The 27,743-nt window shown below is 39.2% G+C and overlaps 1 protein-coding gene across 1 annotated transcript in view; it reads right to left on the bottom strand.

Annotated features, from left to right (window-relative positions):
* DISP1 (dispatched RND transporter family member 1) overlaps positions 1 to 27,743 on the bottom strand; it is a 94,575-nt gene that overhangs the window by 31,574 nt on the left and 35,258 nt on the right. Inside the window, 4 exon segments of the mRNA XM_030448539.1 lie at positions 5,460 to 5,515; positions 5,518 to 5,544; positions 5,546 to 5,901; positions 5,904 to 5,998. Of these exon segments, the coding sequence (XP_030304399.1) occupies positions 5,460 to 5,515; positions 5,518 to 5,544; positions 5,546 to 5,901; positions 5,904 to 5,967 (503 nt within the window). The 5' untranslated portion in view covers positions 5,968 to 5,998.

Here is a 27,743-nt window from a genome sequence, read left to right as displayed (position 1 = left end):
TCATAGTTTTTTTCATTTTTATAGATACCCTTTTTAAACTTCTAATTGCAATGTAAGTATGTCTGCATACTGTATAAATGTCACAGACCTCTTTGAGATACAGCAGAACTCAGAATCACAGAACTGGTCACATAAATCTAAAATGCCAAAACAGTTCAAAAGAAGGTTACATCTAACTGAAAGCAAGATGTGCAATAAGTCTGAAGATATTAATGCTTTAACGTTTTCCTGACTCTGAGTACCATAGTTTTGCCTTGCTTTAGACTAGAAATTGGTCTAGTAATCAAGAACTTTCAATCCAGCAATTCAACCAAAGCTTTGGAGCTAAGGCTTTGGAGACTAAGTTAGCAAGAGATAAGGATTGATTTATATATATACCAGTCTTAAATCTTAGCCAGACTTATGATTCTGCAAGGCTTTAAACTGATTTCATTTTCATGTTCTATCTTGAGATGGCTGCATGCTCATAGAGAGATCACTGCACATATCCCTTTATCCTGTCTTTTTTACCAGAGAGGCTTCAGAGTCTTTTTAGAACAGTTCTCTTATTTGCTTTAGCCTAAAGTATTAGCAGTCCAGTCTCAAGTTGTAAATAATAGTAGAGGATATAAAGCACGGAGTACTTGCATGAATTTACTGGTTTGATATTGCAGAAGTACAAGCATTACATACCCTGGCAGCTTGGAGCAGTTTCCTTATCAGTGTACCATCAGCTCCTTTGCACCTACCCAGTTTCTTCTTCTCCTCTACCTGCTGTTGCTAAGTCCATATACCTGAGTTTTCTAAACTGTATCGCAAAAGAGAGATTCCAAAAGAGCTGGCCTCAAGATTAGTAAGGATACAGGCAGCTTTTCACTGGTATCTCCCATAAAAAGTTCACATACAAGTCTGTGAGAAGCAATTCTGTTTGGTGACAGAGACAACAGCCACACACAGCACTGTTACTGCACACTTTCCACAACCCTGAGACCCTGCGACTGAATAATGTCTGCAAATTCTTCCTCTTCTGTTCCAATTTATATGCATATATTCATACCTAAAGAAAAGTAGTTTTTTGAGAAATAACAGGAACAATGTTAAAAGTTTCCTGGTTTTACATTTCCTTACTGTAGTGTTTAGTTCTTCCAGAATATGCAACCCTTAATTATTTATTTTTTCTCCTTTCACCTCACTAAACATGCTGCTGGGCTGTATAGTTTTACTCTTCCACTCCTAACTTGGTGCTTCCAGCTGGCAAGAATCAGTCTTCATGTTTCTTCCACTTATTCAGATTAACAGTCTTACTTGATTCCTCTTCCTCATTTCTACTGCCTACCTGCTGAAGGTTGCTGATGATTACAGATGCAGATGATATCAAAGGAGGGGAAATAACTACCCACTTTCCCAATGGCTCTAAGCCCCACAGGTTTCTATAGGCACAAAAGTGCATTCCATCCAAAAAAGGGTTAACTTCAACAAAGTTGAAGCTCTCCAATGGGATAAGGTGGAAAAAAATCTAGTACTACCTGAAAGGAGGAATCATACCATGCTCCCAACAGGTATGTTTCAAGACCATTTGTCAAAAAGCAAATCAAGTCCTCAGACAATTGCATTCTGATATGGAAAGATGGCTGGGATTTCCTATGGAGTGTTTTACAGTCAAGGTATTATGCCATTAAAAAGAGGTATAAACATGTTTGAATTAATGACATCTTAAATAGGTTCAAAAATAACAAGATTGTCCAGCCTCAGAGCTGATGATCTAAAAATCATCACCATTACAACCAGCAGTTGATGTATTTTAACTATTTTTACAATACAATTTTTTTCTGCAATCACTTTGTAAACCACCAACCAATGAAAATATTTTGTTTTATGCTACAAGCCTTTTTCACTAACCTAAGAAAATTACCAGTTGTCCAGACACTTAAATTATGGTGTACAGATGGCATTTCCAAGTAACTTAGTTTAAACTTTAAAGCTTAGTACCCTACAAAATTCCAGATCCAGATAGCTTTAAGAGGATAGGACAAGCATGGCATTATTTCAATGTCTTCTTTACACACTTCAATCTGCAACGTTATACAAGAGCCACATTCCTTTAATATTAGGTCACTGACAAATATTAAGCCTTGGGCTTCAAAACCTGACAAAACCTGTTGTGCTTAAACAATTGGTTACCTGCCTAGAGCTGTAAGCATTAGCAATACAGTTTGCAAAGAGTGTTTGGCCCCCTCTATCTAATCATGTTTCTCCTCCCTTAAACTTCTAACTGTAACATGTTTGAATGCTTTTTTTAAACATACAAAAAAACCCAAGCAAAAACCAACAAAATGAAAGTTAGATTGAATATATAAGAAATTCAATTCATCTATTGTATGAGAACCTGCATTTTAAATAACTCTATTGAAACATGCACCTAATTTAAAGCTGGATCATTTCTAATAGTTGTGCAAGAAAAATATTTGAAGAAGCTGTTGTGCAGATTGCAGGCTCAAAATATAATAAAGCTGGGGTGTGACCTGGAGCAGAGATCACAAAAATATCACACGTGTTACTCTTCTGTCTACAGGAAGTTATTTGGGCATGTAAAAGATTAATACACATTCATCATATCTTCTCTCTAGCACTACAAAGTAACTACCGATGACAGTTTGCTTCTTCCTGAGTGTGTGCTTATCCAGCTGCAAGGCTGCATCCAGTTACTCCTTGTTTTTACCATCTGTAGACTGTAACATTTAGACACATCTTGTAGTATATTCTGAGACAGAAGAAGTCTTTGGTTCCATGCTAATAACACAAGTGATATACCTGGATGTATGTATTGTCTATTAATGCAGCCACAGCCAGTAGCCAGTCAAAACACATACAAGACCAGCTTCCTCAACCTGGCATAGGAACTGGAGTCCTATTTATCACATATTTAGGGCTTTAGGACCTTGCACTTGGCCTTGTTAAACCACGAGGTTGGCTCTCCAGCCTGTCGAAGTCCCACTGGGTGGCATCCCTTCCCTCTAGCATGTCCACCACGCCACACAGCTTGGGGTAATCAGCAAATTTGCTGAGGGTGCACTCAATCTCACTGTCCGTCTGACAAAGATGTTTAAAAACACCAGTACTGACCCCTGAGGAACACCACTGGTCACTGTACTCCATTTGAACATCAAGCCCTTAACTGCTGCTTCGAGTGCAACCAGCCAGCCAGTTTCTTATCCACCAAATGATCCATCCATTGAATCCATATCCTTCCAATTTTGAGACCAAGATTTTGTGTGGGACAGTGTCAAATGCTTTGCACAAGTCTAGGCAAATGATTTCAGATGTCTTCCCTCATCCACCAATACTATGACCTTATCATAAAAGGCCACCTGATCTGTCAGGCATGATTTGCCCTTGGTGAAGTAATGTTGGCTGTCATCAGCCTCCTCCACATTTTCCATGTGCTCTTAGCAGGAGTCTTCAGGAGCATTGTGATTCATGATCCTGCTGGGCACACAGGTGAGACTGAATCTTCTATTGTTCTTCACTGTTGATGTCCCTCCTTTCTGCATGTGCTGCTGGCTGTGTGACCATAGTTTTGTGGTTCCCCTACAGCCTGGGCCTGGATCCAGCTATCCATCTCCTTTTCTGCCTTCCTCATGTGATGCGGCCTTTTCACAGTTTCCTTCAGCTCTGCCACCTGCCACAACCTACGCACGCAGGTTTCCCACCTAACTCTGCCCCATGCAAGAGGTCCAGGCACTTAGCACAGCCTGAGGTTTGTACAGGAACCACCTCCACTTCAACAGCTCTGAGCTGGAGGCATCAGTCACCACATCAGGGTGGATGGTGCAGAATGGCCCTGGCACTGTTTGGGCTTGTTCCTGGCTCACAGAAGCTCTGTAACAGCCCCTTTTTTCACTGATTTTCTTCCCCCATGCACATGTGCCTGCACCAGAGCTGTTGCCTCTGCAAGTGGAACTCATTCTTATTTACATGCATTTATGTACAAATATATACCATGGGGAGGAAGTGCAAGGAGAAAACAAGCATCTTGGCTCAAGATCCGAATTGGAACAGTTCACAGTCTTTGTACTTGTGAAGTGCTACGGAATATATTGTTTTACCATACCTGGGAGAACTTTTTGTTATTTTTTTCTCGACTGAGCAAAGAAATACAGATTATGGATCACATTTGTTCCCTTCCTCAAGACATAGAGTACAGATCAAGTTTAACAGTCCTGATGCACAGGGAGAAAAGCAGTGAAATTAGTGTGCCCATTTTGACAGTTTGAAAAGTATTACTGACTGATTCTGTAATGGCTCAACCTTCAGCATCCCTTTGCATACAAAATTACATAAAAGTTTTCATCTTTACTCAACATTTTAAAAAGTATGGGGTGGAAAAAAGATGTCTGATTGTAAGCAGCTCCAACAACTTTTCGTTTTTTTCCATTTGTAAAACAAAAAACTAGCTGAGGAAATACAACTTGCACTTTTTTATTATTTTCATCTGCTTGCACCTAAAGGAAAAAGCTTTATTCACTTTAAATTTGTCTGCAGTTGCTTAAATTAACCTTAAAGAAAAAAATTGACCTTTATTCACTTTAAGCAAGGATGCAGATGTTGGACAGCAAGGAAAAGGGTAGCTTTCATTACCCTAGGGAAATTCATCCAGTTTGGCTAAATTGCAACTCAGAAAAAAAATAAAAAAGAAACAAAAAAACTTTAAAGAAAGCTATGAAGTCTTACTGCAATTGGAATTTGTTTTCAGAAACTAATTCTTGGTCTGGGCAACTGATTTTGCCAGGACCAGGAGGTTATAGATTCTGGTTTGATTGTTGCTCCTTGTAACTATTAAGAACTACAGTCACTGAACTCCAAACTAAACATACATAAAGAGGCAAGTTCATACGAAGTGAAGGATAGAAAGTACTAAAACCTGGACAATCCAAAATTTCTCAGCCCAAGCACATATTGAAGTTTAACAGATACATACACTGAAAAGATATGGGAGCACTCACTGAACCAGCTGACCTGACAAAGAAAAACACATTAATAGAACTGACGAAAGCATTTTTCAATGCATCTTTTTGAGAGAATACAGATTTTGATTAGACTATTACAGACATAATGAGTTCTTTCAGTGTTTTCTTAGCTATCTCTGTACTGGTTTGTTTCACACAAAATAGATGTACACTAGGTACTGCAGAAGAGTTATGAGCTTCTAAATAATCCCCAAGAAAAGTAAGTCTTTTACCCCCAGAAAGAACTAATTCACTTCAGGAATATTTATTTAGCAAATCAGAACTGGTTTCCTGTCCTGGTTTCTTCTGAAAAAAAAAAAAAATTGGTAACATATGAAAGATTAACTTGTAAAAACACCATGGAAGAAATTTTGTTCACCTTCCTTTGTGATCTTCTGCTTTTGTAAAGAAAATGAAATAGCTATGGAAAAGGTTACCCACACTGAGAAGCACTAAACAATGCACACTGCTTACCTTATACTGGCTATATGTTGCTGCACAGGCTGATGCTGAAAATGGTCAGGCCACTTTGATGGTGAAGGCAGAAAGACGGGGAGGGCTTGAAGACAGCAGGAAGGCTGATATACAGGGGTGTGTTTTTGGCAAATAGATGCTGAATACTCAGTATGTGCCTGCATGCAGCATGAAGTCATAGGAGATGGTGCTGCACTGCCAACCACTGAATGACATTCTTGCTTGTTATTATGGCAACTTAAAGAATGATGGTATGGACAAGGGTGACAGCATTGCGACAACACCTGCTGAGTTCTTTGGTTGTCTAAAGGCAGAAATGATGGTTTGAGTGTACCATTAAGTTGCAGGCAGCCATTTGGACTTGCTTTTGTTCTTGGTGTTTCCTTAGGTGAGAGCTGTTGGACCATGACATCTCCATCATTAGCTGTAGTGATACCTGGCCAGTAGCATTTGACAAGATGCTGCCATTGCTCAGAACCACAGAGTCACTGACATTACTCATAGCCATGCTCCAAGTTCTTTGCTGGACAGTGGTGTTCTGAAGAAACAAATAAAGGAAAATTCTGAATGCTGCAGTATTTTTAGATGCTCAGAAATAACATTAACAAGTGTAAAGCTCCTCTCTTATCTTCATCTTTCACAACACAAGAAAAGCAAAGAAGATCACACACTGTCAGGAATGTTTGAAGAACCTTCACTTGTTCAAACAAAAATTAAAGAGTGAAATTACATAAAAGCTCAGTGATTAAAGCAAAATATAAGTCAAAGGAACACACACATTTGACAGTTCCTGGGTCAAAGTTAACATGCAATTGTTGAGATGCATGGAACACAAAAATAAATAAATTTATTCAATAAATTTGCACAAGACTAAGTGGTAGCTACTACTGATGAAAACAGATTTTGGTATGTAACCTATGTAACCATCCACACGTTGCACTACAATTTGCTTGTGTGTTTTGAAAGGCAGCAGGAGACAGGAAGTACAACAGTAGAGACTGTTTATTAATCATTAACAAACTGGTTTCTGTAACTTCCTTTTCTATCTCCAACTTCTATTGAATAGGAGGCATATTGTTTTTAACGAATTTTTTTTTAATGCCTAGTTTAAATAAATCAAGCCACTTCAGCAGACAACTGTCAGAATTCCTGGATGGCAGATTCTTTTTTAGCAGCTCAATGAACTGTACTAATACTAAAAAGATACCCTGGCGGTATTTAAAAGAAATGTAGATGTGGCACTTAGGATATAGTTTAGTGGTGAAATTGGCAGGACTAGGTCAAGGGTTGGACTCAGTGATCTTCCCAACCTACTGATTCCATATTCTAGACAGAACAAACCATGTATTTTTCCAAGCACTCAGTTACTGTCTGACTGAGGAAGCTCATGCTTTGAGTGACACGTACTCCAAAGGCAGTTAAAAATGCACTGTGCTGCTGAAGAAAAGATATTAAAGATTTTCTTCTAAACTTTTTTCAAGCAAAAATTTACATAAGCAAAAAGCTATTGACACTGGAAAGGTGACTGAGGTGCTTGGGTCAAAATCAAAATTTATCTGAGGCACTGCAAGCTGCAGTTTCCCCCATTTTAAGTATAATCATGTTTTAATAAGCTTTGAAAATAAACTGAGATTATTATTTTTGATAAATAACATAAAAGGTCAAAATCACATTTGGGTAAGAATTTGTTTCCAACTTACAAGGGGAGGAAGTGTGAGTTAAAAAGGAGAACAGGGAAGAAAACACTAATTATGTACTATTTAGAAAATAAAACAACACATGCTAAAAAAAAATAAATCAGTTAATTACAACTGCTTTGGCTAACTGTTTTGTTGCAATTTTGATACTGCATTTATCAACAATCCAAGTCCAAATTGCAAGGCTTGAATTACAGACACTGAACTTTGCAGAAAGACAAACAACATACAGATTAAGACAATTTAAGCGAGGAAGTTTCTAACTTGTTTTCCTCCCCAAAACCTTTGCTGAGTGTTCAGAGAGCTAAATCTGCTCAGCCAGCTGAGCTATTTAATGCGGCTGAACACCAAATTGAGCAAAAAGTGCTTTCCAGCAGTGGAATGCTATCCCCAGCAGCCCCCCCATGCAGCACCTCCCCTGACATAGCTAATCCTTCAGTTCTGAAACAAAAATTAATCCTTCTGCTATTTGTTCTAGATCATGTGCAGAGCCAGATGCCCTGAGAAGTTGCTTTCCATTTAAGATAACCGCTCAGAACAGAGAATATGCTGCTCAACAAGCATATTTTTTCAACCTCCAATTCCACACATTCCTGCTGGGTACCCCTCCCCTGGCCCAGGCAAGTCAGGCCCATGGAGGACTTTCGCTCTGGCACAGAGAGTAAATTCAAGTGGCTGGCTAAACCTCATTTCAGTCTGAAACACATATTTCTGATGTGAAATACTGCTATGTTGAACAGTCTGGTTTTTTCTTGTCCCCGAAGGCAGCTTCAAAGCCTGAAGTAGACAGAAGGAGAGCTGACATCAAGGCAAGAGAAACCTCCTCTGGAGTCGTCTGGCCAGCATTTTAGGAATTTCTGGCGCTTATTTTCACCTTCAACTCATATAAGAGACAGGCTGCATGGTGACATTACATTTCTGTTTCTAACTTAGTTTGACACATCCATATCAATGTCTGAGACTGCTGTATACTTAATCAGTTACTGTTCTGCAAGCTATTGTGTAACTGCAAATAAAGCATGGAGTTACTGCAAATACCTATCCCTTAAAGAAGACAGCTAGATGCACCATCCATTTTGCTTTAAAGTCACAACATGCAGCAAGTGAGATAACACAATGTAATTTTTAGTAGCTGTTTCAAATCACTTTATAAAGAAAACCATAGATTTAGGCACAAGGCACACATAGGCCTTGTATATGCAGAAGCAGGGCAATCCCAGCACAGGCACACAGGACTGGGACCTTCAGTGTGTCTGTATTCCTCCTATAATTCCTGACACTGTGATTATAGCCCAGCAGCCTCCATTTAATATGATCAAAGATAAAAAACACTACCTTTTTTTTTTTTTTTGACAGATGTAATACTTATTACCTGCATGCCTTTCAGTTTAAACGCAATCTTCAGAAAAGCTCTTTAGTAAATTCAAAGAAAAGCCAAAGATAATCATCAGAACCACAACATTCTGCTTTTAAACAGGCTATTAATAAACTATCTCAGGATATAAAAATATTATAGGCCAAGTTGATTCTTTCTTCCTAAGCTTTGATAAACTATTGAGTTTTGTCCATTTCCATAGTCTTTGAGCAAGGCAATGGAAGCACCTGCTTTGAAGCTCTTTCAATGCCATATTAAAGTAAGCCAAGACAACTCTGCAGAAGAACTGGGACTCAAACCAGTTTCTCTAGAGTACAAGTTGGGCTGTACTTTTAAATTTCATTTGGTAGCTTTTTCTTTTTTTAAACAAACGCAAGATGGTTGATGTCATTTGGACAAGTCTAATATTATCCATGGTTTGTGTCACTCATGTTTGAGGGTATGAAAGAATTATGTACTGGTGGTACTTAATTCTGTGTTACAATTAACATAAAGAAACTGTAGCTCCACTGACAGCAAAACTTCACGTGCTGATAATTCTTAATATTTATTCTTATCTCTGTATTTGTGTCTCTTACCACAGCTGCAGTGGCTGGAAATTTATTGTGAGATGTAAAGCCCACAGAAATAATTATCTGAGAGTCTCTCCCTTAAAAGGATGCACAGTCAGTTAAATGCAACAAGTAAAAGCACAGTTAAGATTTTAAGCATATGGACTTGGGAAAACAAAGAACATGTTCAACGTAACAAAAAAAGAAAATCTTAAGCCCAAGAATTTTGAAAATGCAGTCTCTGAGAGTTTCTGAATTCTTTCAACACTGAATTTATTTCTAATGCATTCCTCAAAATGCTTTCGGATTTAGCAGTCTCCCAGAGAATGGGGTTTTTTTCGGGGCAAACTCCAATTTACACCTGAAGGTTTTGAAGCAATGGACAGTTATTCTGAATAATGAGGTTTAAATAACATAGGTCATAATCTAGACAGCCCCCTTTCAGAAGATTAAATAGAAATTAGAAAGTGTTGACCTACATGTTTAACACATCCACATAGGTACCTGCCTTCTACGCTGGACATAGTATTTTAAACAGTAGTATCTACGTAGAAATTCTGCAGCTGGACCACTAGGAACAAAAACTTGTATATCTTTAATTACTGCAACTACTAAGAAAGCACTTTAGCCATGCAGTTCAAAACAACAGCTTGGAAGAGTGTCATTTCTGGAAAAAACCAAGGTCCTGCAAAGGCAGTGTTACTTAGTGACAGTTTTATGGAGTAATCCCTCTATTATTTGTGGAGCTAACAATAAACACAGTTTACCCAGCAGACATCTGCCATCTGCATTTCAAGCCCTTCAGGAAATAAAAATAATGCTGTACCACACTGAAATTATGTAGGATTTAGTGTTCCCTAACCAGTGTGTTCTTTTTAGACTTGGATTAAGTTCACCTGTTCCTTTGACTGCAATTGAAAAATTTTTTTCTTTGTTTTAAAGTTTCTTGTTTGGTTTGTTTGAGTTTGGTTGGTTGGTTTTGATTTTGGTTTAGTTTGTTTTTTGTTTTGTATTTAAAAAAGGCTAAAAAGTCTGGTTCAATCCCATCTGGACTCATAATGCCTGCAATTGAAATTGACAGAAGTGCAAATTCAAGAGGGAATGATTGTAGTGGAAATGTAGTGTAACTAGTATATTAGTACAGATAACATATATTTTTAGAAGATAAAACAGGTAAGTGCTTAGGTTGTTTCTAACCATACAAGAAAAAAACAACAACAACCAAACAAAAATCTGTAACTTTGCCCTAGTATATACGACAGTTACAAGACTTAAAATTTTTTCATTTAAGGTAGGATAAAAACTCAAATTTCATTTAGAAATGGCCTAAAGCCTTTCAGGCATAGTCAGCATTTGTGCCACTCAGCCAGCTGAAGCAGTCGAGATTTTCTGGATCTTGCAGATCTGTCAGCTCATGGTTTTCAGATGAACATGAGCTCTGAAGTTACAAAAATGTCTTTCATATCAAAAGTTCATTCTAAAACAGCTGAATGCCAAAAGCAGAGCAGTCTTTAAATAAGCAGTATTTTAACAATCCCAGTGCTACCTATTCAAGTCTCCTTTCCAGATGAAGTCATTATAATGGACTTAATAGTCTCTTAAGATGACGAATTTTTTTTCACATGGCAATTGGGTTAAACTGTCTCAATCTGTAAACTCTGTTAAATCTCCTCCAGACTTTGTCCTGCTGTGCCAGTCGGTACACAGCCACTCTAAGGAGGGTTTTCTCCTCCTTCACATGTCCAAATCTTTTGCATCTTTGCTTTTTCTCAAGTACTTGCAGGAGTAACAGGTGGTGCCTTGGTGTTGATACTTGGTTTTATGAGAGATGTCTAGTTATCTATTATTGAAATGGTCTCTAGGAAAGCCAAGCAGCTTTTTAATGTTTTATGGTTGTTCACCCTCCATTTTGGCTCTCAGCTAGACTTTTTCAAATTCTCTTAGCTCTTACTCCTGTGCATTCATACGTGGTGCTTGGTTTCTCTCAATACCCCAATTCTTGCTTTTCCAATTCAGCTGTTAACCACTAGGGCTTCCCTGAAAAGCTTCCATTATACAAAATATAGATGCTTACCAGAACAAGCCTTCCCTGTCCTTTCCACTTGTTTTTCAAGCATTTAAAGTATATTTTAATATAAGTGTATATTTCATCTTCAAGAAGACTCCCTAGTTTTTATTTTATCAACACATCAGATTTGGTGACATACTTATTAATGCATCTGCATTTATTTATTTTCTGCACAGTTTATAAATCAGCATTTTCTCAATTAATGTCTGCCTGTTAACGACCAGGTTTTCAGCAATCTAAGTATTTAACCATGCAGTAGCAGTTAGAAGACAATTATGAGGCAGAAGAGGTTTTCAGAAGGGAAATTTCCCCTCCTCCATTTTGTAGCAAGGGTTTAAGAAGCCAGCTAGCCCTCCCATCCCTCACTGCAGCCTGAGAAGTTGAGAAGCTGCCCAGTCCTGAACCTGAGACACCATGAGTTCATTTCCCACATTGCAGGCTGGCTGGGGAATTGCAATCCTGTGACAGGGAACCTCCAGATGTCACCATGCCAAGAACACATCTCATGCTACAGATGGGCACCAGCGAGCCACTGTTGCCCAGGTGTCACAGGAACTGGCCCACCAGCTACAGCTGTGGGGTCAGGGAGCTGGAAAAGACTGCCAAGAGTGACAAAAAGTTTTCTCCAGAACTTTAGAAAAAGATTTTGCTCTGCTTTTAAGCTAAATTTACTTCTCCTGACACAAACAACAAAGGACCATTTATGGAAATAATCTGCAGGGCTTCAATTAAAGAAATCAATTGCAATGCTTTAACTACAAAGCCTTTTTTTTAAAAAGTCAGAATTCACAATAAATATTATTTAAACTATTGATAGAAACAACAAGGAGCCCCAAACACCCTTCTTCTGGAACTTACGTATAATCCTAACTTTATTTTAAAATAGCTTAAGTATATATACATGTGTGAAATGGGAAAAAAGTGTATTAGGAAAACTTGAAAAAGCTTCAAATACTCTAAGTTTTGGAAAGAGATACAACTATAAGCAGAAATGACTGGACTTGTTCCAGTCTACTACATACTACTTCAAGAAAAAATGAACGTGGCTCTGGAAAGCAGGCATACTTCAGCAGAGTTTAAGAGTATGGAAAGCTGTTAAAAAACCCAAAAAATTGCTTACAACTGTGACACTGTCTTCATACTAAATCTGATTTACACGATGTACTGACTTTCCATTACCATATGAAAGACATCAAAATTTTGTAATGGCAAATATTCTGATCCAAAATAGCTCTAATCTTGCCCACAAAGAGAGGGGAAAACCAAAATATGTCCTTCTCTGGGTGTAAAAGGAGTTACTCAGATTGCAAGTGCCACAGCTTTTTACTTGCTGTGTGATCAACACATCAATTGTTACAGCTGCAAAGGGACACTGAAGCAATACTCAAGGACACAGCTTCAGCTATGCTATGCCTACAACCACCCTGGGCTGTATTACTGTTTTATGTAAGTGGTTAAGAAACCTCTCGGCAATCTGTTTAGAAGCAGACTTTTTACATGGTTTCAGTCCAAATTTAAAGGCAATATTTTACTATCTTTAAAGAATCTGTTAAAAATAAAAGCATTTTTTCTTCATATCTTAATAGAAGCAATAAGGTAGTTTTACAACTACTGTATATCAAACAAGAAAAACTCTCGGTAAGAATGCCAGGGCACATGAAATAGTTACACACCAGCAGTCACACCTTTTGATAAGCACAGAGCACTTTTTTTGCATTTAGCTACAGAAAATAAAGCAAAACAGTCATACACTACCACTTCAACAACTATTTTCTTCTAAAGCTAAACATGCGAGAACTGTCGATTTTGTTGGGGTTTTTTCGATTCACTTGCCAAGTTGTTTTCAGCCTCCCACTTGCTAAGCTGCGCTATTTATGTCAGATGATGGGATACACAGACCGCTTCTATTGAAATACCTGAACCTCGAGCAGAGGAGTGTTTTTCTTTCTCATTAGGCTCTTCAGCACTATCGGGTTCCTGTGGAAAGCTCTACGGCAATTCTACCCAGCTGAAGTCTTTTACAAGCCCGGGAGTCTACTGGCGTTGCAGAGCACAGCATTTTAATGTAAATAAACTGAAGGTAAATAATAGTCTTAGTTAAAGGTACATCCTGACGCTTTCCGAAAGCCTGAGCTGTTTCAGACTTCACGGGAAGCTGTTTCAGCTGTTCCATGGGAACGCAGGGCCAGGTTCCGAGCAATCCAACACAACACTCTCCTTAACACTCACCCGACCCGAGCCGAGCCGCGGAAGAATCAGCCGTGAGGAGAAAGCAGCAGCCCTCTTTCCATCCAGGTATTCCGCGCTCTTCCCGCAGCCACCCGGGACCCGGCCCGCTCCTCCTCTCGCCTCAGCAATGGCTCCGTTCGGGGAGCGCCGACCCCGGCCCGGCCCAGCCTAAGCTCTGCTTGAGGGTCTGAGGGGAGGCGGTTCCGTCCCCCTCCAGCGGCAGGTCCGGGACCTGGCAGCCACCCGCCGGCTCCTCCCCGCTGCGGGGCCCGGGGCCGCCCCCCGCCCTCGGTTCCAGCCCCCCTTGGATCTGCTTTGGTTCAGGCGGATCCGGAGGCGAGCGCCGCTTCTCTGCCGCCTCGTCTGCCCCGAACCCCCGGATCCTGGGCCAGCCCCACAGGACACAGATGCCCGGCTGGGAAGGGCAAGGGACATCACCTCGCCACCTGCCTTTCTGAAATGGCAACAGCTGAGGAAGGGGGGACACTGAAAACGGACCGCCTGTCATTTTGAGTGCTTTTTTAACCTCACTTCAGCCCTCACTTATTCCTGGTCATGTCCCCAAGCCCCAGGTTCTCATTTCATCATTTAGTTGTCAGGAAGTTCTTACAAAATGTATCTGTGTAGCTACAAATCTCTGACACTTCAACAAGAATAAAATTAGTTGGAAAAACAGGGCTTTCCCCCCACCAGATTTTAAGATACTTGACGCTGAAACACCTTTTCTCTTGAGCTTTCTTCATCCTGGTAGTCCACATGTCAACATCTCCACATACTCCTTCGACACATTTTTAAAAAAACAAGAGTTCCTAAACTCAAATTGAATTATTCAATTATTCCAGAATATTATTTCAGAATATTATTGCAAAAAGCTGAAAATTCCATGAGCAGAGAAGATAGCCTGGTCACTTACAAGTCAAAAAGAAAATAAATAAATATAATAATAATAATTTATAAAAAAAGTTTTTAAAAAATTGCCAAATTCTGGGAATCTTTAATCCCTTAATTGTTGGACCTCAAGAATGAAGCAGAAGGTTTAGAAAGAGCTCAGTATTACAGTGGGAAGCATCACAGTCAATTGGCAGAGCTATATTATGAGGAATTTTTAGAAACACTATAATGGCAAATGCCACAAGCTGGTCTCAACCCACTCCCCTGGTGTATACTCAAACTATAAAACCTCACAAGCCTCATGTTTTCAGAGGTGACTCCTGGTTTTTCCTCAGCTCTGGATACCTCCAGAGACAGATCTTATAAACCAGTCCCCACCGACTCCGAAACAGGTCACAGCCCACCTGGGCTGGCTTTTTAGAAGAGTTCTCTTTCCCCCCTGAAACACGTGAGCTCTGTTTCCAGGGTCAAGTTGAGCTGGTTGTAGCAAAAGGATTTTCTCATCCACAATCATCTTTGCTCTTTGTAAAGCAAAAAAAAAAAAAAAATCATACCAAAGGAAACACTGGGGCACAGCTTTCCTCAGTGTGACCCTGGAATTAGGCATCCTAAGTATGGTCCATGTGTTTATGAATGGTAGCTCTCCCTGCCCATTGCATCTGGCCCTCAACAGGTGGTAAGAGTTTGTGCTGCTTCCTCACTAAGAGGAAACTTCTTGATCTAAACCAGTGTTCCTTGAATTCTCACTTAGCTCCAACTGGAAAATTCCACTGGCATCAGCTGTCCTGTCTTCACTTCCCACACACCATCAGCATCCTATGTAAAACATAATTTTTCTAACAATAACGGATTCCCTAACAGAAAATGTGCTTTTTATCCAATGCAGAGTCACTCAGTGCTAATGATCCAGAACAGTTCTTATACAAGAAAAACAGATGTATTTATTGAACAAAACAGCAATACTACAAACCAGAGAAGTTCAAATCATAATTCAAAATAGAATCAGGACTACAATACAGTATTCACTTTCTGTATCTCTGTGTAATAAGAAGTGTAAAAAGTCAAAGCTTATTTTCCGAAGTCACAAAACTCTACGTAATTTTGAAGAACATATTAATAATAGTTTTCTTAAAATATGTAAAAACTGCTGTATATCCTCTCACTGCAGATACTGTATCACTGGTATTTTCTAACCACTTCAAAGTGTCAAGAGGCACATAATATTTCCTCACTGCTTTGGTATCTAGGAAGAAAAGCACTATAAAAATCTAATGGGTTACAGTATACTAAAGCTTTTAGGTTATGTGTATTGCACAAAATATTCTTACTATATCTTAGCACATCAACTTACTGCAGACATTGTTCTCAAGGACAACAGTAAAATGAATGTATAATGTATGTCCATAGTTTATGCTTAATAGAATGATTTCCATGCAAACTGGATTTAAATACTGAATCCCATATTTGAGTTGCAGACTTACAGTCAAGTCCTGACTATCTGAAAACTCACCACTGTGACTGAGGAGTCTTTCCCCCAGACTATGCTCCATCCCTGAAGATCCTTAACTGTCTACGGTCCCCCTGGCACACTCCTGGTTTTGGCATCTCCATCATACCCCCTTTAAAATCCTCTTCTGCACTATATTCAACTTGCAGTGTTGCTACTTATCCCACTGTTCATCTGCAGTGTGATCAGACAAATGCAGACTTCTTCGTTTGCAGGTAATTAGGATAAACAACAGAGCTCTGCAGCAAATGGAGTGCAGGTACAGGAAAACTGGGGGAAAGTAGAAACGGATGGAAGAATTTAGACTGATTCAAGGCAAATCAGGGATGTCAAATTTCATTTGTGGAAGTCTCGAGAAGTTAAATGAGTAACACTTTTCTCTACTCACCACTTGGGAATGCATATATGCAGAGAATCTGCAGGACATCTCTTTTACTAATTTAGCCCTGGTTTATGTCAATACAATCCTCAAACCACCAGGAAGTTCCACCTACCTATAGATCTATCAATACATTTTACAAGTGACAGAACTTCTATCATAATTAAAATGAGCTATCAAAGCTTCAATAAGTATTAAAGAAAATTATCAGAATAAAATTTTACTATTCTGCCACCTTGAAGATTATTACTTTTAGATTTCAAAATTACTTAAAAATTTGAGATTTGAACTTAAAAGTCCTTGAAGACAGACATGCTGTTCTGACAAGCAAAAGTATTCCACAGATTCTGATCAAAGAAAAAACCTTTAAACTCTGAAAAACAGGCAATCCACCTCTTATCATTATTTATAATGACAAGTAGCTTTTGTACAGAGATTTTTAAAAAAACATTTTTCATATGATGCTTAAATAATAAAATCGAATAGTAAAAACAGTAGTTAGTAAATACACTGATACAGTTTCCAGAATTATGTATACAATCCTTAGGAAAAGAAAATACTGTTATGTTGATAGCCTGACTAGAGATCCAAAGAAATTATAGTTTGCATACTACAATAAGTCTAAAAAAACCCTGAAGTTTATATTTGAATTTACAAAGCACAGCTGATATACTGTGTTACAATGTATGAAGTCTGCAATTCTTGGTCATGATCCTTTCACAGCCTTTCCTAAACTGAAGACACCAGGCAATGCTACCATGTGCCAGACACTTCTGCTACTTTTGGCTGCCCATGATCAAAGAGCTGCTACCCAGCTACCACCCTTCCAACACTGTAGCACCAGCTGTTCTCTGTACCTTTCCTTGACTGGACATCTTCAGATGCTTATCTGAGCTTAATATGACATTAATCACAGAGTCTTCTTGTCAAAACAGTATCTTTTAGTAAGATAAATAGATTCAGAAGAAGTTGAAGGGTTTTGGCAGTGTTGGATATTATTATGAGAGCTGGTGACATTTTTGGGTGCTCTGGGGACAAACTGATGCTCAAGGACTCAGGGATAAAGCCCAGAGGCTTTTGAAATTATTGAAAAACAGACAGAGGGCACCAGAGGGGCTGTGGAAATTCTGCTGAATTGCTAACAAACTGGGGAGAATAAGGGAATTAGAGTTCAGAGGGTTGTGATCAGAAGCAAAGAGTAAAGTTGGAGGCCTGTAGCCAGTGGTGTTCCCCAGGGATCAGTACTGGGTCCACTTTTGTTCCATGTCTTCATCAACGACCTGGATGAGGAGATAGAAAGTACCCTCAGCAAGTTTGCTGATGATAAGAAGCTGGGAGAGGTGGCTGAAACACCAGAAGGCTGTGCTGCTATCCCACAAGATCTGGACAGGCTGAAGAGCTGGGCGTAAGTCAGCCTCAGGAAGTTCAGTAAGTCCTGCACCTGGGGAGGAATAACACCACCACTACAGATGGGGATGTCCTGCTGGTAAGCAGCTCCATGGAGAAAGACCTTGGAGTCCTAATGGGCAGTAAATTCTCCATGGGTCAACAATGTGCCCTTGTGGCCAAGAGGGCCAATGGTATCCTAGGGTGCAACAGGAAAAGTATGTTCAGCAGATCTAGGGAGGTTCACCTCCCCCTTTACTCTGCCCTGGTGAGACCACACCCAGAATACTGTATCCAGTTTTGGGTTCCCCAGTTCAAGAGAGACAGAGATCTACTGGAGAGTCCAATGGATAGCTAAGAGGATGATTAAGGGACCTGAACATCTCTCCTGTGAAGAAAGACTGAGAGAACTGGAACTGTTTAGCCTTGAGAAGTGGATGAGGGTTGGGTGTCAAGAGGATGAGGCCAATCTCTTTCCAGTGGTACCCAGTAATAGGAAAAGGAATAATATGTTTAAGATAGAACATAGGAAGTTACACCTCAACATGAAGAGAAACTTTTTTACTGCGAGGGTGACAGAGCATGGGAACAGGCTGTCCAGAGAGATTGTGGAGTCTCCTTCTCTGGAGACTTTCAAAACCCACCTGGATGTGTTCCTGTGTGGCCTTCCCTAGGTGGTCCTGCTTTGGCAGGAGGGTTGGACTAGATGATCTCTCTAAAGATCCCTTCCAACCCCTAACATTCTATGACTCTATGAAAAATTAATAGAGCTAAATATGGGTTAAATGACAGAATGAGTTCTGTACATGGCACATATACTCTGCAATTATTGTAGCTATACTGATTTTTTAATTGCAATTCCTATCCACCTACAGCATTTCCTGTCTGGTTCTTTTTCTTGGACACAATATTCTTTATTGCATCTTAGATGTTACAGTACTTGCAGCAGGCAATTTACAAAATGCCATTTAAAACAAACAATGCAGTGGGATAAATATGGTAGGGACTGTTTGTTTACTACTTTTCATGTATTTTTGTGTGGTTTTGTGCAACACTTCTGGTGATACTGAGTGGGAGCTACTTTATTTATTCAGAGGAGCACAGGCCACATATTGGGACCATCTGGATTACAGCAGCACTTGGGACATACCAGAAGTATAGCACTGAAAAAGCTAATTGGACTGAGTCAGTTTGCTCTATCACAGAGCAGAAGATTGACATCAATTGTGTCACATCCAACAATTCTGCAGAGATATTCAAGTGCCTACACGGTGCTCCCAGGAGCTCTTGTATCCAGAAATATGAGGCAAAGATGCAAACCGTTTTGTGTTTGTGCATCCCATCCTTCCACTGGAGGGGATGCAATCAAGAGTGCTGAAAGAGCCGCTGGGGGTGCTCACCAAGCCACCTTCCATCATCTATCAGCAGTCCTGGCTGATTGAAGAGGTACCAGCAGATTGGGTATCAGCCAATGTAACCCCCATATATAAGAAGAGACAGAATGATGATCCAAGAAATTACAGGCATGTCAGTTTGACTTCAGTAACAGGGAAGCTGAATGAGCAAATCATCCTGAGTGCCAAATGGGGTACATGCAGGACAACCACTGATCTGGCCCAGCCAACATGAGCTCATAGAGTGCAGGTTCTGCCTGACTAACCTGATCTCTTTCTATGGCAGGGTGATTCATTTATGGGCTCTGGATGTTGTCTACCTCAACTTTAGCAAGGCCTTTGACACAGCTTCCTACAGAATCTCCTAGAGAAGCTGGCTGCGCACACGTTTCGCTGAATACTGGTTGGATGGCTGGGTCCAAAGACTTGTGTTAAATGGAGTTAAATCCAGCTGGGGGCTGGTCACAAGTGGTGTTACCCAGGGCTCAGTGCTGGGACTGCTCCTGTTTAACATCCCTATTGATGATTTGGATGAGAGTAGAGTGCACCCTCAGTAAGTCTGCAGATGACACTAACCTGTGTGGAAGTGTCGATCTGCCTAAGGGTAAGGAGGCTCTGCAGAGGGATGTAGACACACACACTTTTGTGTGAGTTCTCACAAGGCCAAATGTTGGGTCCTGCACTTGGGCCACAATTATCCCCAGGAGTCCAACAGGCTTGGGGAGGAGTGGCTGGAGAGCTGCTCAGCAGAGAGGGACCTAGGTGTGCTGACTGACAGCTGGATGAACATGAAGCAGGAGTATGCTCAGGTCGCCAAGAGAGCCAATGGCATCCTGGTTTGTATCAGTAACAGTGTGACCAGCAAGACCAGAAAAGGGATCTAATCCCTGTACTCAGCCTTGGTGAGGATCCATCTCGAGTACTGCATTTAGCTTGGGGCACCACAGTATAGGAAGAACATCAAGGTGCTGAAGAGGGCGCATATAAGGGTAACTAGGCTGATTAGGGGCCTGGGGAACAGGTCTTGAGAGGCTGAGGGAGCTGTGACTGTTCAGCTTGGAAGAGGTTGAAAGGATCTCGTTCTCTACAGCTACCTGAAAGGAAGGAGTGAGGTGGGTGTTGGCCTTGTCTCCCTAGTGACTAGCCATGAGACAAGAGGAAATGGGTTCAAGATGCACCATAGGAGTTTCAGAGTAGATGTTAGGAAAAAATACTTCACCAAGAGTGGTGAAGGACTGGAACAGGCTGCCCAAGGACGAGTTGAATCGCCATCCCTAGGGGCATTCATAAAAGTGGTAGACATGGAAATTTGGGAAATGGTTTAATGGTTATGGTGATGTAGGACTGACAGTTGGACTTGATGATCTTGAAGCTCTTTTCCAACCTTGATGACTCTGCTTCTACTCTGATTCCATAAACTGACTTATCTGAGACTGCGGCCCCACAAACATGAGTCTGCTTCTAGACCTAAACTGAACCTGAAAACAGAACAGAACAGCTGCGTACAGAACGCACCACCCGTAAGACGGAAACTCTCAAAATGGGCATCTGTGAGCCTCTGAACACAGTGGAGTTAATTCACGACCTGTGTTATCCATCTAGAGATGAAAGAAAATATTATAAAAGATAAAATCAAAAGCACACAGCAATCAAAAACCTGTACTCAGATCTGTGGCTTGGCATGGTTTTTTTGGTTGGGTATTTTTTTTTTCTCCCCATGGAGACAAACCTTCATATTTATATATAGAAGGTAATATAAACAGCTAATTCAGTATCACTATATACTTATGGCTGAAGCCTGAAGTATTGAGCCTTCATTTTCAGACTGCTAGCTCCAACAGGATGAAACATTGTCTGATCAATAGATGACCTGAAGTAAATTGGTTGTCCTTCTCCAGTAGACACTCAGCCACATTTTATCACATCTTTCATAATTGATATCCTCAAGAAAGACTGAGAATTAAGTGAGTAAAGAGGCTAAAAAAACCTTGATGCTTTGCAAAGCTGTCTTCTCCAATACTAGTGACAGGGAAAATGTAAGACATAACTGCTGGTTGTACTCTATTTAGTTTTTTTTAGATAAACAAAGAACTTCTGGCTTGCAATTGGAACATTTAAACTTAAAACTCTGCATTCAATAAAGCAGATACCAACACATTCTTTTAATATTCTGGAAACTGGACATTTAAGGTCACATCATCTTAAATAACACTGGAAGTCTAAGCACAGAAATAAATTTCTGGGGAAATAAAGGGTCTTTCATTGTCTATGAAGTGCCTAGAACAATGTGTTCTCAGTACCCAGTGTAATTAGTCAGTTCAGTATGATATTGCAAACAAATATAGCAGGATTCTAAACTATTTCCTTTATTGATTTTTTTTAAAAAAGCTCTCAAAGTATGGTAGTGACATTTTTCCATCTTTTTTTCCCTCCAAACTGAAACAAGACACTGTAGCAGTACTTCTCCAGCTTTTTTTCACTGAGATCATGAGGTTTTAAATCCGGTCATGTGAAGGTTGAGCTTTATGAAATATAAGACAGTCCTGGTTTATCTACTTACAGAACAGGAATACTAACATCAATTTAATTACTTTTCAGCAAAGATACAATAGGGATAAATCTTTCATTTTTTATGTATCAAAATCACATGTATCAAAATGCGTATCTGAGGCTTCACAGTAACTCAAGTTCCACATCACATGAAAGTCTTGAGAAGCTATTAAGTTATAAAAATTCCCTATGTGAAAAGCAACTATTTACACTACTAAAGTAAAAATAAAGTTGTGTTAATCATGAAAACCAAAAAAAATCATTTAATACACTGCAAATACTTTAATGTAGAAAATTTTTAAGACCGTTCTCTTAGCATCTCAACAGTTTTCAGATACTTACATGAAGAAAGCTTCTTAAAAGTACAAATAAATCCAGAAGCAGAACTGAAAATCTACACTTCTGATTTATCTACAGCTCACAATTTTAAAAAGAAATTTTTAAGAGCTTGTCTGCAGTTGAAGCAGTTATATTGCCTAAACAGAGTGCTCCAATAATAAGTTACATCAAATTGCAGCTGCATAAACATATTTACACACAGTTACATTTTCTCATTCACACTCCTTTCTCACAGGTGCAGCTTTTCCACTATGAAGTAACTACACTTAAGTAGTATCTTATGTAAGTGCACACATTTATAATGTCACTTGTAAAACAGTCCAGATCAGCCAAAGGGAAAAACTAACAGAATGCTTTATCTGAACGTAAAATAAACAAGTGACATAAAAAGCTGTAATTCCATCACTTGTACAATACCAATGTTTAAATTAAAACCACTGCCCTGATGTTACAGTGAAAGTGACTATTACAGCATTTTTTTTTTAAATGACAGGAGAATTGCACTTTACCAATACTGTTATAGTAATTACCATATTAAGATTAACTTGTCTATAATCAAGGAAATAAAGACCTGCATTTCTCCCATCATTTTGAGGAATTCAAGCAGCAACCATCCAAAAAACACAATTACCACTATTTCTATTTCAGCCACAGACGTATAGGGAAAGTCACTTGTTCAGATTCATATACTTAAGGAAGCTGTAGAGTCTTGAAATGTAAAGTATTAAATTAAAAATAATAGATATCTCAGTGTTTTAAAATGGAGACCAATACTTTGCACTTAAGCTCAGGGAAACTACAAATAAACCATCAACATTCATTGCAACTTTGTAAATATTACCATATAATTCATGTGCAGCATAAATGCCTGTGTGAAGAACAAACATTTAGGTTGTAGATATTGCATTTTGTTGTTCACTTTCACAACTAAAGAAAGTAGAATATTCTCACTATTCATTTTAGATCAAATTAGGTGATGACTTATGAATGGAGTGCTGAAACATTTCTTGTACCTATTGCAAATTCAACCTTCAATATAGAGTACTGTTCCCTTGGCTTTGTTAAAGTTAACAGGAGAGAAAACCCCTACCAGCTTATTTATTCATTTTTTCTAAAGGATTTTCAAAAATCACTGCCTAAACCTTCAAAGCCTGAAAGGGCTCCTCTACTTTTGTGCACAACCCATCACACCATCATCTTTCCTCATTAGGGAAGTGAAATAAGCACCAAAAAGGATTAATTTTTTTTTTTTCTAGAAAGAGATATCCAAGTGTTTGGGGTGAGTATTGCAAAAAGGAGCTTTTCTTTGCTTCTTTGCTGCAAGCTTTAGCAATGCACTAATGAAGGCCTGACAAACAAGGCAAGAGAAAATGCTATTTGAGTACAAACTCAATGTTTGCTCTTTAGACTGCTTGCCTGCCAGAGGGTTACCCAGACACAGCTCCTGTAATGGGAAGTCAATCTTTTCTGGCTGTCTTCTAGCAAACAGATGTGAGCCTGGGAAATTCTCGTACATTCAAATACATGAAGAACAAGACCTCCCTTTTACCTGGTATTCTAAATCAAAATCCTTGAGACAAATCTAAACTACAAAACAGCTATTTAACGTTTGTCTACATGTTTGGTGGGGTTTTTTTCCTGCTCTATCTTTTTTATAATATGCCACAGGACACTGAGCTATATCTCCTGAAAAAATCTGTTTTTTTGGCATCTTGTGCAGTGCAAATTCCTGGAGCCTCTCAGTTCTGAGCTGCAATTTTGTCAATACAAAATTGCAACTGGACACTTTCCAGATCAATTTTCAACTAATAATTAAAAAAAAACTTTAGGAAAGCACAGGGTATATTGAAGTTGCAATACAGTTGTATTCCAAAGCTAGGTGTGTTATTTCTCTGCATGATGCTCATTTAACAAACGAAATTTTTATAGTGATTTCCAGTATCAACCTAATGTCTAGGATGAGGTACTTAAGGCTTTCCAAACCTGATGGCACCTCTCAAGATTTACATTCAATAAGTACAGCTGGATAGCTATTTAAAGATCAAATTCAAGATTAGACTGCAATTAGCTTACTTCTGCTACAGTCTGGGATGTATGCAGCCAATTCAGTTATATATTATTGCTTTTCCCAGTTACTACAGGCTGCCTATTTTATACGTACAATACATGCTCTGTTTCTAGAAGACTCATCGCAATTGGATTTGCTTCTCTACTGTTACATGAATTATGGTATCACATTAACTTCTCATAAGAATTAAGGAATCTGAAGAGGATCAGGTGCTGAAACGTATTTGGGAGTACAGTTTCTTTCCGTACCCATGATTCTCTGAGGATCATTAAGCAGCACTCCAGGACTCTGAGGCAGCAGGACTGATACCAGTCTTCCGCACAGGAAACCAGAGCATGGGAATCGGGAGAACACGAGCCACGTTTGGTCATTACAGAGCACAGCCGTGGAGAGATTTTTTTTATATCCTGGCAGAGAAGAGTGACTGGGTGTATGCCAGCAGTACCACAGCTGTACAAAGTCAGCACCAGTAAACCACCTCTGTATCAGACATGAAGACAGACACACAGCATCTGTTGAAGACTTCTGGCAGCCCTGAGGCAGCAGCCACAGCTGCGCAGCCTTTCTGTGCCTGGGAGCAAAGTTGGGTCTCTCTGCAAGTCCTTACCTTTCAGCTCTCTTAATTGGGCCATGTGCCTGTCCCAGGGCACTGCTCATTTTTATAAAGCTAAGAAATCTGTTTACTGCCAAGCCATTGAACCTTTATAGCAGTGTTCAGATATTAAAAGTTTTTACTATTTTAAATCTTATTTAACAGAACAGCCTTGTTTAGTCTACAGTATTTAACAGTCACCAGCCAGATGAGCAACGCATGCGTAAGATACTGGCCTTCCCTGCAGAACTTGTGCCCCAATCAGCTATTGAAAGCTAAAGAGCAGCTGCAGAAAGATTGCTCCATCTGTCAGGAGATGCTCATCTTTGCATATACTCTTTCCAAAACCACTCATGTATAAGTCTACCAGTGAAAAAATGTTTCCCAAAGAGTTTGCTTTAGATACAAAGATAAGAAAAAATAAAAATAAAAAAATCTAACCTTGAAGAAAGCATCCAAACCAATTTTGGAGGACGTGTTCTTCACGTTTGCATGACATATCCACACGTATTTTTCCTCACAGTGAACAAAATAATATCATATAGACCTGGTCATAGTACTCAAAGCCAAATGCAAAGGCATTAAAAAAGAGTAGTATCTTCCCAACTTACCAATACAACCAAGGGTGAGATGTCAGCCAGGACGAGCAGTATTTGTGCATGGTGAGTAAAAACAGGTGAGCTCCTTGGTTACTGGTATATTATAAGATGGGTGACAACAGCATGTGGTGCCTTTCAAGGGTAAGAGGGCAGGGAGAGAAAGGAACCTGCGATGCTCAGCCTGAGGTCAGAGGACAAGGAATTTCAAAGCTAGGCAATAATTTAAAAAGACTCAAGTGCCTATCACACAACCATGTGTTAAGACACTATGGCACACACTTTGCCCTCACAGATCAGTTTTAATCCAAACAGATTTTTCTAAATTCACCTTACCATGTATCTGCACAAGTTTGTTTGCTACTGTGAGGATGTCCACCATGACAAGCAAGAATAACCAGCAGGAATGGGGAGATGGGATTCTTGCAGTGGCACTGATTTAAGCCTGTTTATAGCATACACTGTAAAAGCTCTAGAGTTCATACTTAGCACTACATAGAAACTTTTCAAAAATTTTGCTTAAGAAAAACATGCAGTACATAGAATGTAACTAAAAAAGCACAACTGCAAATCAAAGGGATATGGATGGTGCAAAAATTCTGTTGTAAGTTTTCTATAAAACAAGTTATTGCTAAATAAGTTTTCATTTCTCACCTGAAAAAAAAAAAAGCAAGGGGAAAAAAAGGCCTGTGTTTGAAATGCTTACAAACTGAAAATCCAGTTTCTTACATACAGGGATTTCTTTCATTAGGACAAGATGAAGAACAACTCTGTGATTAGCATTCTAGTTCAATATTAAATGTAGTTGGGTACAACTGGTAAAGCAATTAAAGGAATTTTCCCAGGTTTCTTGCTTTCTTGTTGAATGACTGTACTTTTTCTTTAAGACCTAAAGACAATAGTTCAATCACATCATTGTCTTCTATGACTTTCTTCACAAGTGCTGCATAGTATCCTATTTGCATGCCTACTGTAAACACTGAGCAGAAGCATCAATACTTTTCAGAGTATCAATCAGAGTATGACTGAAAGGGTCAGGCTTCTTGTGCACAGAACATTGCTAAAAAAAAGCTACAACCATCAGGGGCTAGTTTGCAAGGCCCCAGGTAAACACGTGAGGGGCAGCAAACAAAGCCCTATTCCCCAACATTGGCATGGATGAAACACAGGCGTGCCTTCAGATGGAGATAGTTCAAGAAGAACTGTGCTGCATATTACTGAATTCTGTATATCACTTAGCAAAAGCCTCATAGACTTAAAAAAAAAATAAAAGAACAGCCAGGTCCTGTTAAATTTAATATGGTCACCCTCCTTCTATTTAAAGATGGAAAGAAATACTTCTCCCTCAGGGAAAGGAGGCCCAGCCCATAATTTCTGGATTAAACCCATTACTATTAGCTGCAGAACAAAATTATTAGTGACAGGTTCACTGAATTACCTCTTTGCAGAGGTCACTAGAGCTTCCTAGAAACCTAAAACTGCCATTGTTGATTTAGCTAATTAGAAGTGAGGTTTCTTGAAACATCAAAATTAGAGGTAAACATAATAAAGAACCTGTTTTAATACCCTAATTTAGTCATGCACTGAAGAACAATACTTTTCCATTTTCTTCACTTCAAAGTTATAAACTGAGAACTACATAAGTGCTGGCATGCACCACTGTTTCATCAGCATTTTATATTCACAGATGTGAATGCAGAATTTCTATTGATATTCAATATGCTCATTTCTTTTAAAACTATAACACAAGAATAATTTCTCTGGCAAGTGCACAAACCTTATATTGATCAGCATGCTTAACATAAGATTAAGCAGAGGCTTAAAATAGGACTGAACAGAAGTTTTCACTATGCAAAATTATGTTATAAAATGAATCAATTTTGTAAATATCAAGAATCTGCAAAGAAACAAGATGCATAAAAATCTTACTTTCAATCTTTATTACTGCCATTTTAAAGCTTTGCTCAATTATTTAAAAAGGACCTTAGACAGAAATTGCTCAATCCCCCACTTTATAGGCAATGTTTAGTTCTCTTTAAGCTTCAAAGACTGCTAATAAACTCTGTTTACTGTTTCATTTAAAATACATATACAGAACTCAAAGTACAGCCCGTTTTCCCCCTTACTAGTTAAGTGACCTAATAATTAGATTACAGTCTTGGTTCTCTTGCTTGCATCCTCACTTACTCTGGTCCTATAATTTTTCTGTTCCTAGCTGTACAAAGGATGCCCTTGATCCTATCTAATCTAATAAACAGCTGATTAGCTAACTATTTAAGTCTCTGCAACTTGGTGAGAATCCCGAGCTGGAAAACCTTCAGATGGAGTTGGCCATAAAATCCACATCTTTTTCTTGAAGTCATCATACAGTTGGCCCAGCAATCCTATCAAAGTATTGCAAGACATTCAGAGATGTCTTCATTGCTGCTGCAGTGGAACTTAGACTCTTGGAGCACTGGGTACAACCTCTGCTCTGTAACACACCAACACACCTTGAGGCTTGAACTGCAAGCAGTCTGGAGTGTTGCACTTGTTAATACCAAGTTCTTCATTCCTCCCCCATGCAACGCCTCAGTTATGATCTCCTTTGTCAGAAAAGCTTCCAGAAGCAATGACACTATCATAGTTAAAAGCATTTTGAAACACCATTTTTTTTAACAGG

Source organism: Calypte anna, chromosome 3 (assembly GCF_003957555.1).
Source record: "Calypte anna isolate BGI_N300 chromosome 3, bCalAnn1_v1.p, whole genome shotgun sequence".
Lineage (NCBI taxonomy): Eukaryota > Metazoa > Chordata > Aves > Apodiformes > Trochilidae > Calypte > Calypte anna.
Note: the sequence above shows the minus strand (reverse complement) of the source record. Positions and strands in the feature narration are given on the sequence as shown.